The sequence below is a fragment of the Agelaius phoeniceus genome, chromosome 2 (genome assembly GCF_051311805.1).
Source record: "Agelaius phoeniceus isolate bAgePho1 chromosome 2, bAgePho1.hap1, whole genome shotgun sequence".
In the NCBI taxonomy this organism is placed as follows: Eukaryota; Metazoa; Chordata; class Aves; order Passeriformes; family Icteridae; genus Agelaius; species Agelaius phoeniceus.
Genome location: NC_135266.1, coordinates 17,147,315 through 17,159,630, shown reverse-complemented (window position 1 = coordinate 17,159,630; position 12,316 = coordinate 17,147,315). Strand labels below are relative to the sequence as shown.

Genomic DNA, 12,316 nt, shown 5'->3' with positions numbered 1-12,316 from the left:
ATCCTTAAACACATGTATTCACCTGCTAATAGCTGTATCTAACAACCCATTCAGCTTTCCAGACATTGAGAAGGCAGGAACAGATCTTCAATTTGGATTAGAGGAATTAAGAGTTTGCATGTTTTGTGCAAGTGAGAAGGAGGCACAGATACGTGGTGTGAAGATAATAAAAGTAGCTTAAAAAAGATTTTAAAAAGAAGTAACAATGTTTGGTTTACAAGAACAGAAGTGACAAGCTAGCATTTTATTTTTTACTTAACAGACCATAAATTGAACTCATTTTTAGTAAAAATGTTATGTAAGACTATTACATTTGAATTTCGGTTTTTTTTTTCCTGAATTAATAGTAAAGAAGCATATAAAAATTAAACCACATTGACTTCCCAAATGTTTTGCAGTCAGAAACACAGCTAACACAGCTGGCCTGACATTGCTAATGGTACATGATAGAAACAAACAGGAGGCAGTCTGATTTCTCCTGGGCCAGGACATGTCTATGCACCAAAGCTGCTGTGAAGAGAACTTGTTGCCTCCTCTGTGGGTCACAGATATTTACAAGGATCACCTTGTAATAATCTGTCATTAGCTTATTCCTTGAAATTCCCTAAAGAACTGCTGGGAAGAAAGGCTGCAAAAAACAGTATGAGACACACAAACAACCTCCTGGCTGAGATGTCCCCAGCCCTCTCACCTCACTGGTGACCTGCCAAACTTTTGAGGTGTTGCTCGACCCGTAAAGGGAACATTTACAGTGCCACTGCTGACAAAGGAGTAATAAAGAGGAATCTCGTCTCCATGAACAAGGGGCTCTTTGCCCTTCACGTTAAGCAAAAACTAGAGGGAGAACACGGTGAGATGCTTCTCTATCGAACCGTCATGGCTAATCGATTAGGACTCACTGCAGGGTATCGAATGATGCCATTCTTTTCTGTGGTGCCCACGAGGCACGTTCAGCAGCAGGTGGTACTTGAAAACGCTCCTGGTGTGAGGGATGCCCCGTCCCTGGCAGAGTCCAAGGCCACGCTGGATGGGACACTGAGCAGCCTGGTTCAGCGGGAGGTGTCCCTGCCCACGGCAGGGAGGTGGGAACCAGACGTTCTTTAAGGTCCCTTCCAATCCAAGCTATTCCGTGACCGCACGATCTGCGGAGAAGCCCGTGTGCTGCTGAGCGCCGCGAGGGCCGTCCCGCAGCGGGGCAGGAGCGGGAGGCCGGCGGCGCAGGCGGCAGCCGGAGGGGCCGCGGGAGGGCAGAGGCGGGGCCGGCCGGGGCACTGCGGAGCCGGCGCGGCGCTCACCGGGCGGGGACTGCACCTTCGCCGCCGCAGCGCGGCGCCGCCCCCGGCCCCGCCACACCTCCCGCCCCACCGCCCGTCCCCCCGGCCGTCCCCCCGCTCCCCGGCGGCGCGGCACCCGCTGCCCGCCCGAGCGGCTCTGCCTGCGCCGCCCCGCCATGGAGCAGGGGCCGCCGGGGGGCTCCGGCCCCGCCGCCGCCGCTGCTGCTGCTGCTGCTGCCGCCGCCGCTGCCGCCGCCGGCACCGGGGGTCTGCTGCTGCCCCTGAGCGAGACCGAGCAGCAGCGCTACTCCGAGCTCTTCTCGCGGTGCTGCCCGCCCCCAGAGGCGGCCGCCGGGGGGAGCAGCGTGGGCGAGCTGTTCCGGGCCTCCCAGCTGCCCCCGGACACGCTGCACCAGGTGGGTCCGGGGCTCTCCGGTCCGGCTCCCCCCGGAGCTGCGGGGCGCGGGCGGTTTGGGGGGTGCGGGACGGGACCCGCTCCCGCAGCCCTTCGGGCGAGGGGCTGGCGCTGCCTCCGCCGGGAAGTTGGGGGCTGCGGGCGGGCCGGTGCCCTGCGCTGCCCGCGGGGCCGGGACGAGGCACAGCCCCGTCGGCGGCGGGGCAGAGCGGAGCGGGGCCGGTCCGGTCCGTGTGGCGATGCTGGGGCTGCTCCGTGCCCGCTTGCCTCCTCCGCACAGGCGCTGGCAGTGCCGGTGCAGCGCTCCGCGGTTCTGAGGGGTTCTGAGGGCCGGCCGTGCCCCTCGGTGCCGCCTTGTGCCGGGCTGCGCTCCCGCGGGCTCCGGGCGGGCTCTCCCTGTCAGGTCGGTGGTGCCGTCGCCTTTCTCAAAAGGGCTCCGAAAGTCATAAAAGCAGTTGTATGAAACGACGTGCCATGTGCTAAATTTCTGGTTTACCACTGAGGGTTTTTTTCCTAAATGTTGTTTCAGCGGATAAAAACTCCGCGGGTAAAATGATGTTGCGGTGTTTTATGTCAGTTCTTGAGCGCGAATAGAAGGTGCGAAGTGCGGAGCTCTCCCCCGTCAGAGCAGCAGAGGCCCAAAGTGGTCCCCAACAGGGGCTGTGGGGCAGAGCCCTCCTGCTTTTTGAGGGAAGCTTGTCCGGGGTTGCAGAAAGCTTGTGCCAGCCAGTTTCCAGGAACAGGGAGGAACCGGACTTGAGTCTTCCCCACCTGCGGATTAGTAATTTAACTAACACACTGTAGTTACCTCATACTTCCTGAACAGAGATAGGAGATTCCCGATTGTTTATTTATTTATTAATTTAACTTTTATTTCCAGGAATTTTGTTCTTCAATAGCTTTTACTGATCAAGCAGGAAAAAGTTATGATGAAGTGGAGGTCGTGTACCTAGGCACTGCCCAAAGGTACTGAGCTCCACTGCTGTCCTGATAGCTGGCAGCTCATCTCTTAATGGGTTATAGAAATTCGAATTGAGCAGGAGATTCTGAATGAAAATTGTGGTGTTTCAAGGATATTTTTCTTCGTATTTGTGCTCTTTACCAGATCAGTTAAACAAAAATCTTACCAAGCACTATATTGCTACCTTGTATCGAGCCACAGTGTGACCTTGGTCTTGCAGGTGAAGGGAGTAGTGAAAGTAGAGATTTCGCATAGATACAGCACCAGGAGTGTTCTTCCTATTTCCTCTGTTTGCAAAGAGGAAGAACAGGACATTTAATTTCAAATAAAAAGGCTTATCTAAATAGCCACTTAATTTTTCAAAGAAGTATGGAAAAAAACTCATATTTTAGCTATGTGGTTTCTTACCCGATCATATAAGTGAAATTTATTGTTATTTTATTACCATAGTTTGTTTTCAGGGTCATTTTGGTACTAATGTGTGATTTAAGCCTGGAAATGGTGAGGTATTGATTTTGGTTTTGTTTTGGGGGGTTTTGTTTTTGGATTTGTTGGTTGCTTGGTTTTGACATTCAAGGATTTTTTTAAACTATTTTAGATTATTTCCAGGTATATTTATGCTGTGGTGAGAGCATTACTGGCAAAGAAGCCTGTAATTTGCTTCAGGAATATTCAGATAATAAGGCCTGTGGGATCTGGGTCTGCGTTTCTTTTTCCTTCCTTCCCTCCCCCTCTTGTTTATAGGGCACTAATCACAGTGGCATTCTGCTCTACTGCTGGTGTGCCTGTCCTCAGAACTCACCCCTGTCAGGTATTCTTACATTTACTGAGACTTCAGGAAAAATGAATTAATGGAATGGGTTAAAAAGAACAGATTGCAAATGGGGATGTTTTAATAGGGAAAACCCTGCAATGTTAATTGAGATATTTTTCTGATGTTTTGTCTTACTATATTCCAAAAATGCAATTTAATATTTTCTCTTTAAAAAATCCTACCGTTCTATCAGTTAGGGGAGCAATACACAGAGATTCCTGGTGTACATTTTCTGCTAGTACAGGGAACGCCTATTTTAGGCCAAGACAGCTCATTTGGGTTAAGATAACATGCTTTCTTTGAAATAGTTTTTGAGTATGAACATTTTTCGGGGTTTTTTAATGCTTTTTAAAATCCCCATCTGTCACTTTACTGCTTTGTATACAGGCAGCATCCCTACTGGCCGACTGAGAAATGGTCATGCTGAGTTTATTCATGTCAGAAATGGGGAGATTTGGTTTGGAAACCAATTCTGGGTTTCTACTAAGCAGAGCCAGCACAGTCCAGAAGGTACTAACACAATTCTCTGGCCTTGCATGGGCTATTGCAAGAGACAGTTATGGATGGTTTTGTAAGCAATGTGCAATTTGCAGCTTTTTATTCTCAAGGCATTCATTGAGGAGTGGTTTTACAAATCAGGATGCTTCCAGAACAGACATTTAGTGCTGTGGCAGTCTCAAACATGTGCTGTTGTCTTCAGTTGTACTTGTGTAATAAGTGGGATAAATCTTTGAGAAAGAAGGAGTTTTTCCTTATACTCTTTGATTGAGATTTATAACTCATCAGGATGATGCTCACAAGCATCACAGGAAATCTCCCTCCACTTCTTACCTGTAATGGCAGGGTTTGCTGTTAAGACAAAAATCAGTGGGTGCATCCTGGCTGGAGTAGTGCCCTTTGGGATGTCAGTTCCTAGGGGAAAAGCAGTGGTGGGTGCTCTCAGACAGCAAACAGGCAAGGGTCTGGTTTGGTTTAAAGGTTAGTTGGCTTAATCCAAGAAGTTGCATGGATGAAATAGGCTAGGTAACAGAGAGCAGGTAGGGAATGCCAGAGCATGTGGCAGAAGAGGAAATGCTGGAATAGATGGAAAAAATCCAAGAGCAGCCGGGTCAGTCGGAGCAGATGGCGTGCACCCGAGAGTGCTGGGTCTTGCTAAGAATGAAGTGATTGAACACAGATTCATTACACCCAGGCTCATTAAAAGCAGCAATTCTGCTGGGCAGTAGGGTTCAGCAGAGCTTGTACTGATTTTGCTTTACTTACAGACAGGATCGAACAATGAACTCAGCAAGTTATTTCAGTTCTGGAAAAAAGGTTGCAGTTAGCACTAAAATTAAAAATGTCAGACACTTCATAGGACAGAGAAGGGCATGACAGGGGCAGAACAGCATGGCTTCTGTGGACTGTATAATCATACCTCCCCAGTGTACTGAAAGTCTTTGGCTAGGCATATTGTTTGGTTAAGGACAGAGCTATTAAGATTGTATTTAGACTTGAACAAAGCCTATGACAGATCTTTTACCAGGGGCATTTAAAGTAACTCTGCAAAATGTTTGTAATTATTTGCCTGAAAGGTCTGCCCTGGGTTGTTTTTATTTTTTACAATATTTATGTTGAAGGAGAAGGAGCAGACTGGTCATGCACCAGGCACTTACACAGGCTGTCAGAATTAGAAGAAATTCAACAGCATCTGCTGGATTTATATGAATGCATATATGTTGATGAGGTTGAAAATGGTGTTCTCTATGCTTTAGGCTCCTATCAAAGGGAAAAAAAACCCTGAATTTGTAAAAAAAAAAAATTTTGAAAAAAGTAAATGTTTTGGACTCATTGGGCCCCCAAAAAATTGGTGATCCTGCAGCATGCTTTGTTACATAGATCAGTATCGGTAACCCTTCTAACAAGGGGAAGCAGCAGGCAGAGGTGAGGGAGGAAGGCAGGAGGCACCACTGTTGGTCATCAGTGGATGACTAAAGCAGGTCTGTGTGGCCATGTGGGCAAACTCTCTGGGGGTTTGGGCCTATTCCTTGGAAGATCTGTTGGATTATGCTCCCTGAATGCACTGGATGTCAGTACTCCACACTGACAGCTGTGCCAGGTGCTGACAGTGTCTGGTTTGCCCTGTCTCATTGGGGCAGTTGATTTGTGACCCTGTTTTGAAGCTGGCCACCAGCAAGTACATAGAGCCTCTGCTGCTTGAGTCTGGCACCCCAAGAGTGTCTGTTGTGGGTGCCAGCTAACAATGGGCTGATGTCTGCAGGCATCTTGGATAAAATAATGCCTTACAGAGTCACTGCCCTCTGATAAGCAAAGGAGAGGTACCTTGTGCTAGTTTTGCTGTCGACATTAGTATTGTCTATGAATATTTTGTCTTAAGAAATTGAGCAGAATTGGTCTCAAGATTTACACTAAAATGCATGTTTCTTTTCATTAGTTTCCAACTTATTTGATTAATTCTCACTTGGTTGTCTGACAGTATCTTTAATTCTCACTTTTATAAACCTTAATCTTATTTGTTGGCTTGGCACTATCAGTACAGAGATCCAATTTTCTTAAGAAAATGCATTCTTTCCTCTGCAAATGAACACACTGTGTTATTTTGAGCTCCAAGGATGACAAGTACTAATTGTGTGATGCTAGAGCTGTACAGGCACTGCATTTTTTAGCTGGGACTGTCCTTCCAGCACTGTGAATAGGGAACACAGACAAACGGTCGTGCTTTTCTTCCACAGACTTCGTGAGTTAACTTGTGTTTATTGTGCCTTGTCTCTATAGCTACAACTCTACACTTTAACTGTATTATGTTCAAAAAGCAGAAGTGTGAATAGACTAAAAAAAAAATGGTTAAGTTGATATTTCTTTGGAAAAATGCCTCGAAGGATTGGCTTTCTGAAATTTGTTTTTCCTAATTCCCTAAGTATAAATTATTACCTGCACGATAGCTGGGGTGGAACTAACAGTCTGCTTCGAACAGGCAGAAAGGAAAAAGAACTGTGGCAGCTACAATGCGAGCTATTTGAGTGAGGGAAGTCTGGACTCAATGTTACTTTACAAAAATAAAGTTCCCTCTGTTGCAGCTGTTGACACAACGTGGCATTATGTTTGTGCTGGCTGTGTGATTTTGCTGAGTGAACAGTTGATCCATCAAAAAGTGGTGTTAGAGAGAAGTTGCATCCTACTGACGTCTTTGAGTCAGGAAAAAGCATGGTACATCACCATGTAAGCAGTGCAGCGAGGGGAGGAAAGGGAAACTGACATTGCAGTGTCAGTGTTTCTGACCACAATCTCCTAAGTTGTCATTGCCTTTCTAGAATCACAAGCAAACTTGTATTTATGTAAGTAGGAAAATAAAAAACCCAGATGTAAAAGCTACAGTGGTATTGTTACTGAGAAAATTTCTAAATTGTAACAAACTAAAGGGTAAAACTTCACCTGGAGCAATCTTGCTGATCTGTTCCATTAAAAAATATAAAATGGTGATCTTAATACATCCTGAAACTATTTTTTATGATGTAAACTATCACTTCATAGTCTCTGCATACAAGATTAGTAGTTTTGAGTGCCTCACTGTTGACATACACAGTTGATGATTTGTAGAATCCATTCCTTCCAAGTGTGTTTCAAATCACACTGTAAAACAGACTCTTGGACCTGCTTGTCACAGACATCCAGTGGGATGGTCAGAATTAGTCTGGTCAGGGCCTGCAGCCTTCAGTAATTAACCCTCATAACAGCCAAGTGTCAATTAATTATTGAATATGCCAAGAAAATAATGCTTTGCTGTCCAGTGATTTCAAATAATACAAAAGGGATGAGGGAAAAAGATGCACTGGGGTGAAAAAGAGTTAACTTTCTTCATGAGAGGTTGCTGCAGTAGGAAGTGGGGACAATGAAGAATGGTTTTCATTTTTATGTTTTCAGTAAGTGGTTTTGTCATGGTACTTACATAAGTGCAGTGGGGTTCACCAAACAGTTGAGTACAACCTCTTTTAGTCTTGTGTATATCTACAGCACTCTGCTGTCAGTACTGTGATGTTTATACACAGATTGATGATGTTGCCACAGTGTGTTTTGCAAAGGAGATGTTGAACACAATTCACTTCAGTGGCTGAATCTGGCTCACACACCCCCTGTGAAAGAGGTATAAAGTCTGAAAATATGAATTTAGCTGAGCTGAAAAATGGATTAACAAAGATGGAACAAACATTTCTTAAGCAAGGAATCAAGATGAATGACCTATTTAAATTTAAAATACTATGATTTGAGAAATACATCTGATATAATATTTGTAAAGCAAGATTCTTTGATGTATTAACATCTAAACATACCAACAGTATGGTAAAATAAAGCATGAATGAGCCATATGTGCTAGTTTAACTTTTGAGACAGTCAAACAGTTTAACAGCTGAGGTAGTGGATAATTAACTAGAAAAGGTTGCTGGAGTAGAAAATCAACTGTGGGCATATAGTAATCCCCTCTTCCTGAACAGAGGGAATATTTTCTTTGTCCATGGTCTTCAGCAGCATTATTGGGTGACACTATATAAAACTGAGAACTCTGTAGGGAATAACTTATTTTTGTTTATAATTTTTTTTTAAATTTCATTTTTATTTTTTATTCCTGCTTTTTAGATATGATGACAAGGCGGAAAGTTGTGGTGGGATGAGATTCATTAGTTCTGTGACCAGTAGGAGATAGTGACCAAAAATCATCAACTAAATCATTAACTGCAAATTAGATTTACTTCATTTATTGAAGTGTTTAAAAGGCAAAACGTGTTTATAAAGTTCCAAATCTTTGTATATATGAGAAATGTGTAGCTTTTGGTTTTTTAGCAGATGAAGACATTGTATTTTTAACGAATTCCAGTTTTCAGCTAAATTTAACTTTGCATATGTCTTACATACCCACACAAGTAGGTGTGTCTCTTATTAACAATTATAATGGAGCAAATTTCTTATTATAATTAAGAATTAAATTAATTCTTATTATAAAATAAATAATTAAATTAATTAATTTAATTATAAAATAATTAAATAAATTCTTATTATAAAATAAGAATTAAGATGTTTATTAGGTGATGTGGTTTCTCAAATATATTTAAAATTATTACTTTGTGGTAAGAGCAAAAATGTTACAGTAATTTTTTTTTAACATAAGAGTCTTGTTTTAATGATGACCAACTAACAAGACAGGTCTCTATCTAGATAATTGTGAAATTAGGGTCTTACCTCTTTGGACTTAAATAATGTTTTAAGTAGCTTATTTTTCCCATAAACCTGCCCTGCAAACACTGAAGGACAGACACCTGATGCTGCCAGTTGTTCCAGATTGGGTGGAACATTTGCAGAGGGGTGTTGAAGGTGCTCCTCTGTACCCTGGCACTCTCTGGTCTGGAGCAGGCTGCTGAGAACCACTCTGAGGTTACACAGTGGCTGCCTGTTCAATCCTCTCTCGTGCCATGCAGGCCTTCACAAGGAGCACACATTGCTGAGCAGAGCTACAGCAGTGCCCCATGTTCAGCACTGCAAAAAAAGGGGGGTCTTGAGTAGCTTTTGATAGCTTGACTACCAGAGCACATCTTCAGTGTTTTCTTCTGCTTTACTTTTTATGTCTGTAGGATTTTTTTCTGCCCCGTAGTCTTTCCCCCATCCAAAAAAGCTGCAAATATTGGCTCTAGTATTTTTAGCCCTGCATCTGTGTAGTCCCCCAGTCTGGATATGCAGGACTGGGTTGGTCCCCTTCACTGTCTGGGGAGATGCTCCTTTGGGCCGAGCCATAATAAAGTGCTGGATTTGGCCCTCATAATTCCCACTGGCTTGGTGGCACTGAAAGTTTAGTGTCAACTAATGGGAAACACTTGGCTGAGCTTGAATTCAAACTGTCTGAACATGGTCTATGGTGTCTGCTTGCTCACTCTGATATGAGTCATGAAGCTGAATTCTACTTCCAATAGCAAATGTCTGTAGCATTATGATTATAAATTTCAAGTGTTTTTTTGGCGTGAGCCTTTCAAATGAATGTACTTTTTTTAAAATCCTTTCTTCTTCTTAAAGTCTCTTTCCACACCGAGAAACATTAGATCAGCTTTGGCATAGGCAACATTTCACATTTCATGCATTATTTACTTCTGGCATAATTTACACAATGATGTCCTATGGAAGCCAAGATGATGGTATTCGGAACAAAACAATGTGTCTAATCATTTGCAAAACAGGGTGACTGCTGTGGGCTAACAAAGAGAGTCAGAATAATTTTGTTGTGAACAGTAACAGCAGTGGAGCAGTAAAAGGTGAAGTACTTTGAGATCCCAAATGCCAAAAATAAGAATAAAAGGGGAGGGAGGCCAAAACTCAATTGTGTGATTCTGTATGTATTTATTTTTTTTAAATAAGAACATCTGTGTATTTTAATAGCCATAGGCTGCTTTTCTTTACTGTGTACAGATAGAATTGCAAATACAAATTGTGGTAGAAAATGTGCCATAAATGCTGCCATACTGTGCACAGGCACTGGAGACAGTGTTGTCTTTGACTCCAGTGTTGCTGTTTTGAAATCCTGTGCTCTTTTGCTGAATCAAGGACAAGCCCTTGGTTTGGACACAAACAAGTAGATTCTTACTGACAGAAGGAAGCATTTCTGCACATAAGGTGCAAGCATGTGGGGTGAAATAGTGATAATTTTAGTGTTTTGTTTAGCGGTGTGGAAGAGAAAAAAATTAACCTGCTTTTCCAAAAGATGTGTTGATTCCAACTAGAGGTAAATAGGATAAAAGATCAAGGAAGGGCAGGAAGTGTCTTCAGCAGATACCATGTGCAATGGAATTAGCAACAAGGGTACACCTTCACTTAAGAAAACTTGTGACAACTCTTCAGTCTTATAAAAGTAGTCCATAACTGTCAACTAAAGAAGGGTTTTAATAAATGTTATTGATTAAGATCATTGCACAACTGTAGAAGGTAATGTTTTGTGTGTTTGCTGCATTGCCTTTAAAAGGACCTGCTGTAGTTGTAAGCAGTAGGGAAGTGAACTCAGGAAACATGCCAAATATGATAAAACAGGAGGGGTACAAGAAGCATCAAGATTTTATTGGGGCAGCCAGTCCAAAAAATCACATAACAGTAACTATGGAAGAAAGAAGCTCATTCGGAAAAAAAAAAAGATGGAGTGGGAGATATGGCTGGAAGAGATTTGTTTGTGGCAAAAAGGCATCATGTGTCGCAGAATTTCTGTTTACTTCTGTATTAGTTAAGTCTCATTTTGTCTGAAAGCGGAACAAAACCCAGAACTGCATTTTTATGGGAAATGCCAGAATTTCTTCCTGTCTTCTAGGGAAAATTTAATGATGTCTGCAAGAGAAGTTGCTTTGGAAATGTTTAAAATCTTGTAATTTGTTCAATTAAATCAAAACACTTTGTTTTGGAGTGCTTGGGTGTTGAAGCATTGTGACACCTTAAACACATGAATTTTGGGAAAGAAGGTGTTCATGTGCATCACCTCTAGTTCCTTTCTGTTCCTTACACTAATTCTGCCCTTACAGATAGAAGTGGTGGTGGCCAGGCAGCATGTTCAGAGGGGAGACTGTGGTGCCTCAGAGATGTCAGCTGCTGAGGAGCCACAAAGGTGTGAAACATCAAAACAACAGCTTCCATGGGACTCTCTGGTGCCTTTGTGTTAAGGTGACCTGGAAAGAACCCATTTCATTTCCTGGTAGAAATTGGAAAGATTTATTGCAATCCGGTTCATTGGAATTGGTTTGGTTTGTTTTATTTTTTTTTTTCCCCAGGAAGAGATGCAAGATGTTGCAGTATTTTCATTTAATCTGGTTCAAGATGACTGAATCTGGTGGCTACCATCTAGCTGGTGAGGATTTCTCACCTTTTTCATGTGGTGTTTGCTACTTCCTGGTTATTAACTCCAGTGGTTTTTGCAACTTTAAATGCTTTCTGCCACTGCTTTCAGGATGAGGGAGACAGCAGCTGTCAGATCTGCCATGCAGCATTGTCCATTACTCATTCTGATAAGCAAGAAACAAATGTTTAAACCTCTGAAGAATGAGCTTTTTCTCTATTCTTGCTGAAGGTTGTAGAAGACCTAGATAAAATTGTAGCTGCTAGAAGTGTTCTCCTATTTAGCTTGGATGTAACTAATAGGAGAAACTGCGTTCAGGCTCTTCTGTAAACTCTGACTTAAGTATTAATGGAAACAAATTTTCCTTTGGACCTTATATACAGTAATACCCTTTTTAAGAAGCATGAGAAGGAGAAACAAGCCTATTCCAAAGTAGGCAGTATATTTCTGCAGGTCATGGTGGGCTGAGGTCTGGGTTACTGGCTGGGTTCCTTTCTGGGTTTGGTACCTGTGAAGTTCATGCATCCCAGCAGCTTTTTGTGCTTCTGGTATTGGCAGGAGATCCCTTATGGTGCTGGTTGGAAGCATAAAGAATAAATAGGCTGAAACAAGTTTTCCCTTTTAAGAATGTATTAACAAAGACCTTATCTGAGGCTGAGGGAGATGAGTAGAAGCAGGACAGCACTGAATGTCATTGCAAGCAGTGGATGTGAAAGAGATTGAAGGAGCCTGAAGGAGTCATCCTGGTGGCCAGTGTTTGTTGGGTCTTCTCTGGTTTGGGAGGAGATCAGACGGCAAAAATAAATAAAACCCAATTATTTTGTTAACAGCTGCTCTCTGTTGTTTAGTAATAAAAGGCAGGGTCCAGGAAGCTGCTTGTTTCTGGTTTTTATTAGCTGCTTTAAGTATCGTGGTGATGAGCAGGTTATAAATATAAATATCTGCTGCAGAAGGAAGATGAAACAGGCTAGAACCCAGTAACCTTTAAAGAGAGATAACA

General features: G+C 42.9%; 1 protein-coding gene across 2 annotated transcripts in view; it reads left to right on the top strand.

The window, feature by feature from the left end:
- Window positions 1-1,355: 1,355 nt before the first annotated feature.
- Window positions 1,356-12,316, top strand: part of REPS2 (RALBP1 associated Eps domain containing 2) — a 96,527-nt gene continuing 85,566 nt past the window's right edge. The window contains exon 1 of one of the 2 annotated variants that reach the window (XM_077172860.1): window positions 1,356-1,690. In XM_077172860.1, the coding sequence (XP_077028975.1) occupies window positions 1,451-1,690 (240 nt within the window). In that variant the 5' untranslated portion in view covers window positions 1,356-1,450. The remainder of the gene's footprint in view (window positions 1,691-12,316) is intronic. The other variant, XM_054627849.2, reaches the window with a different exon arrangement.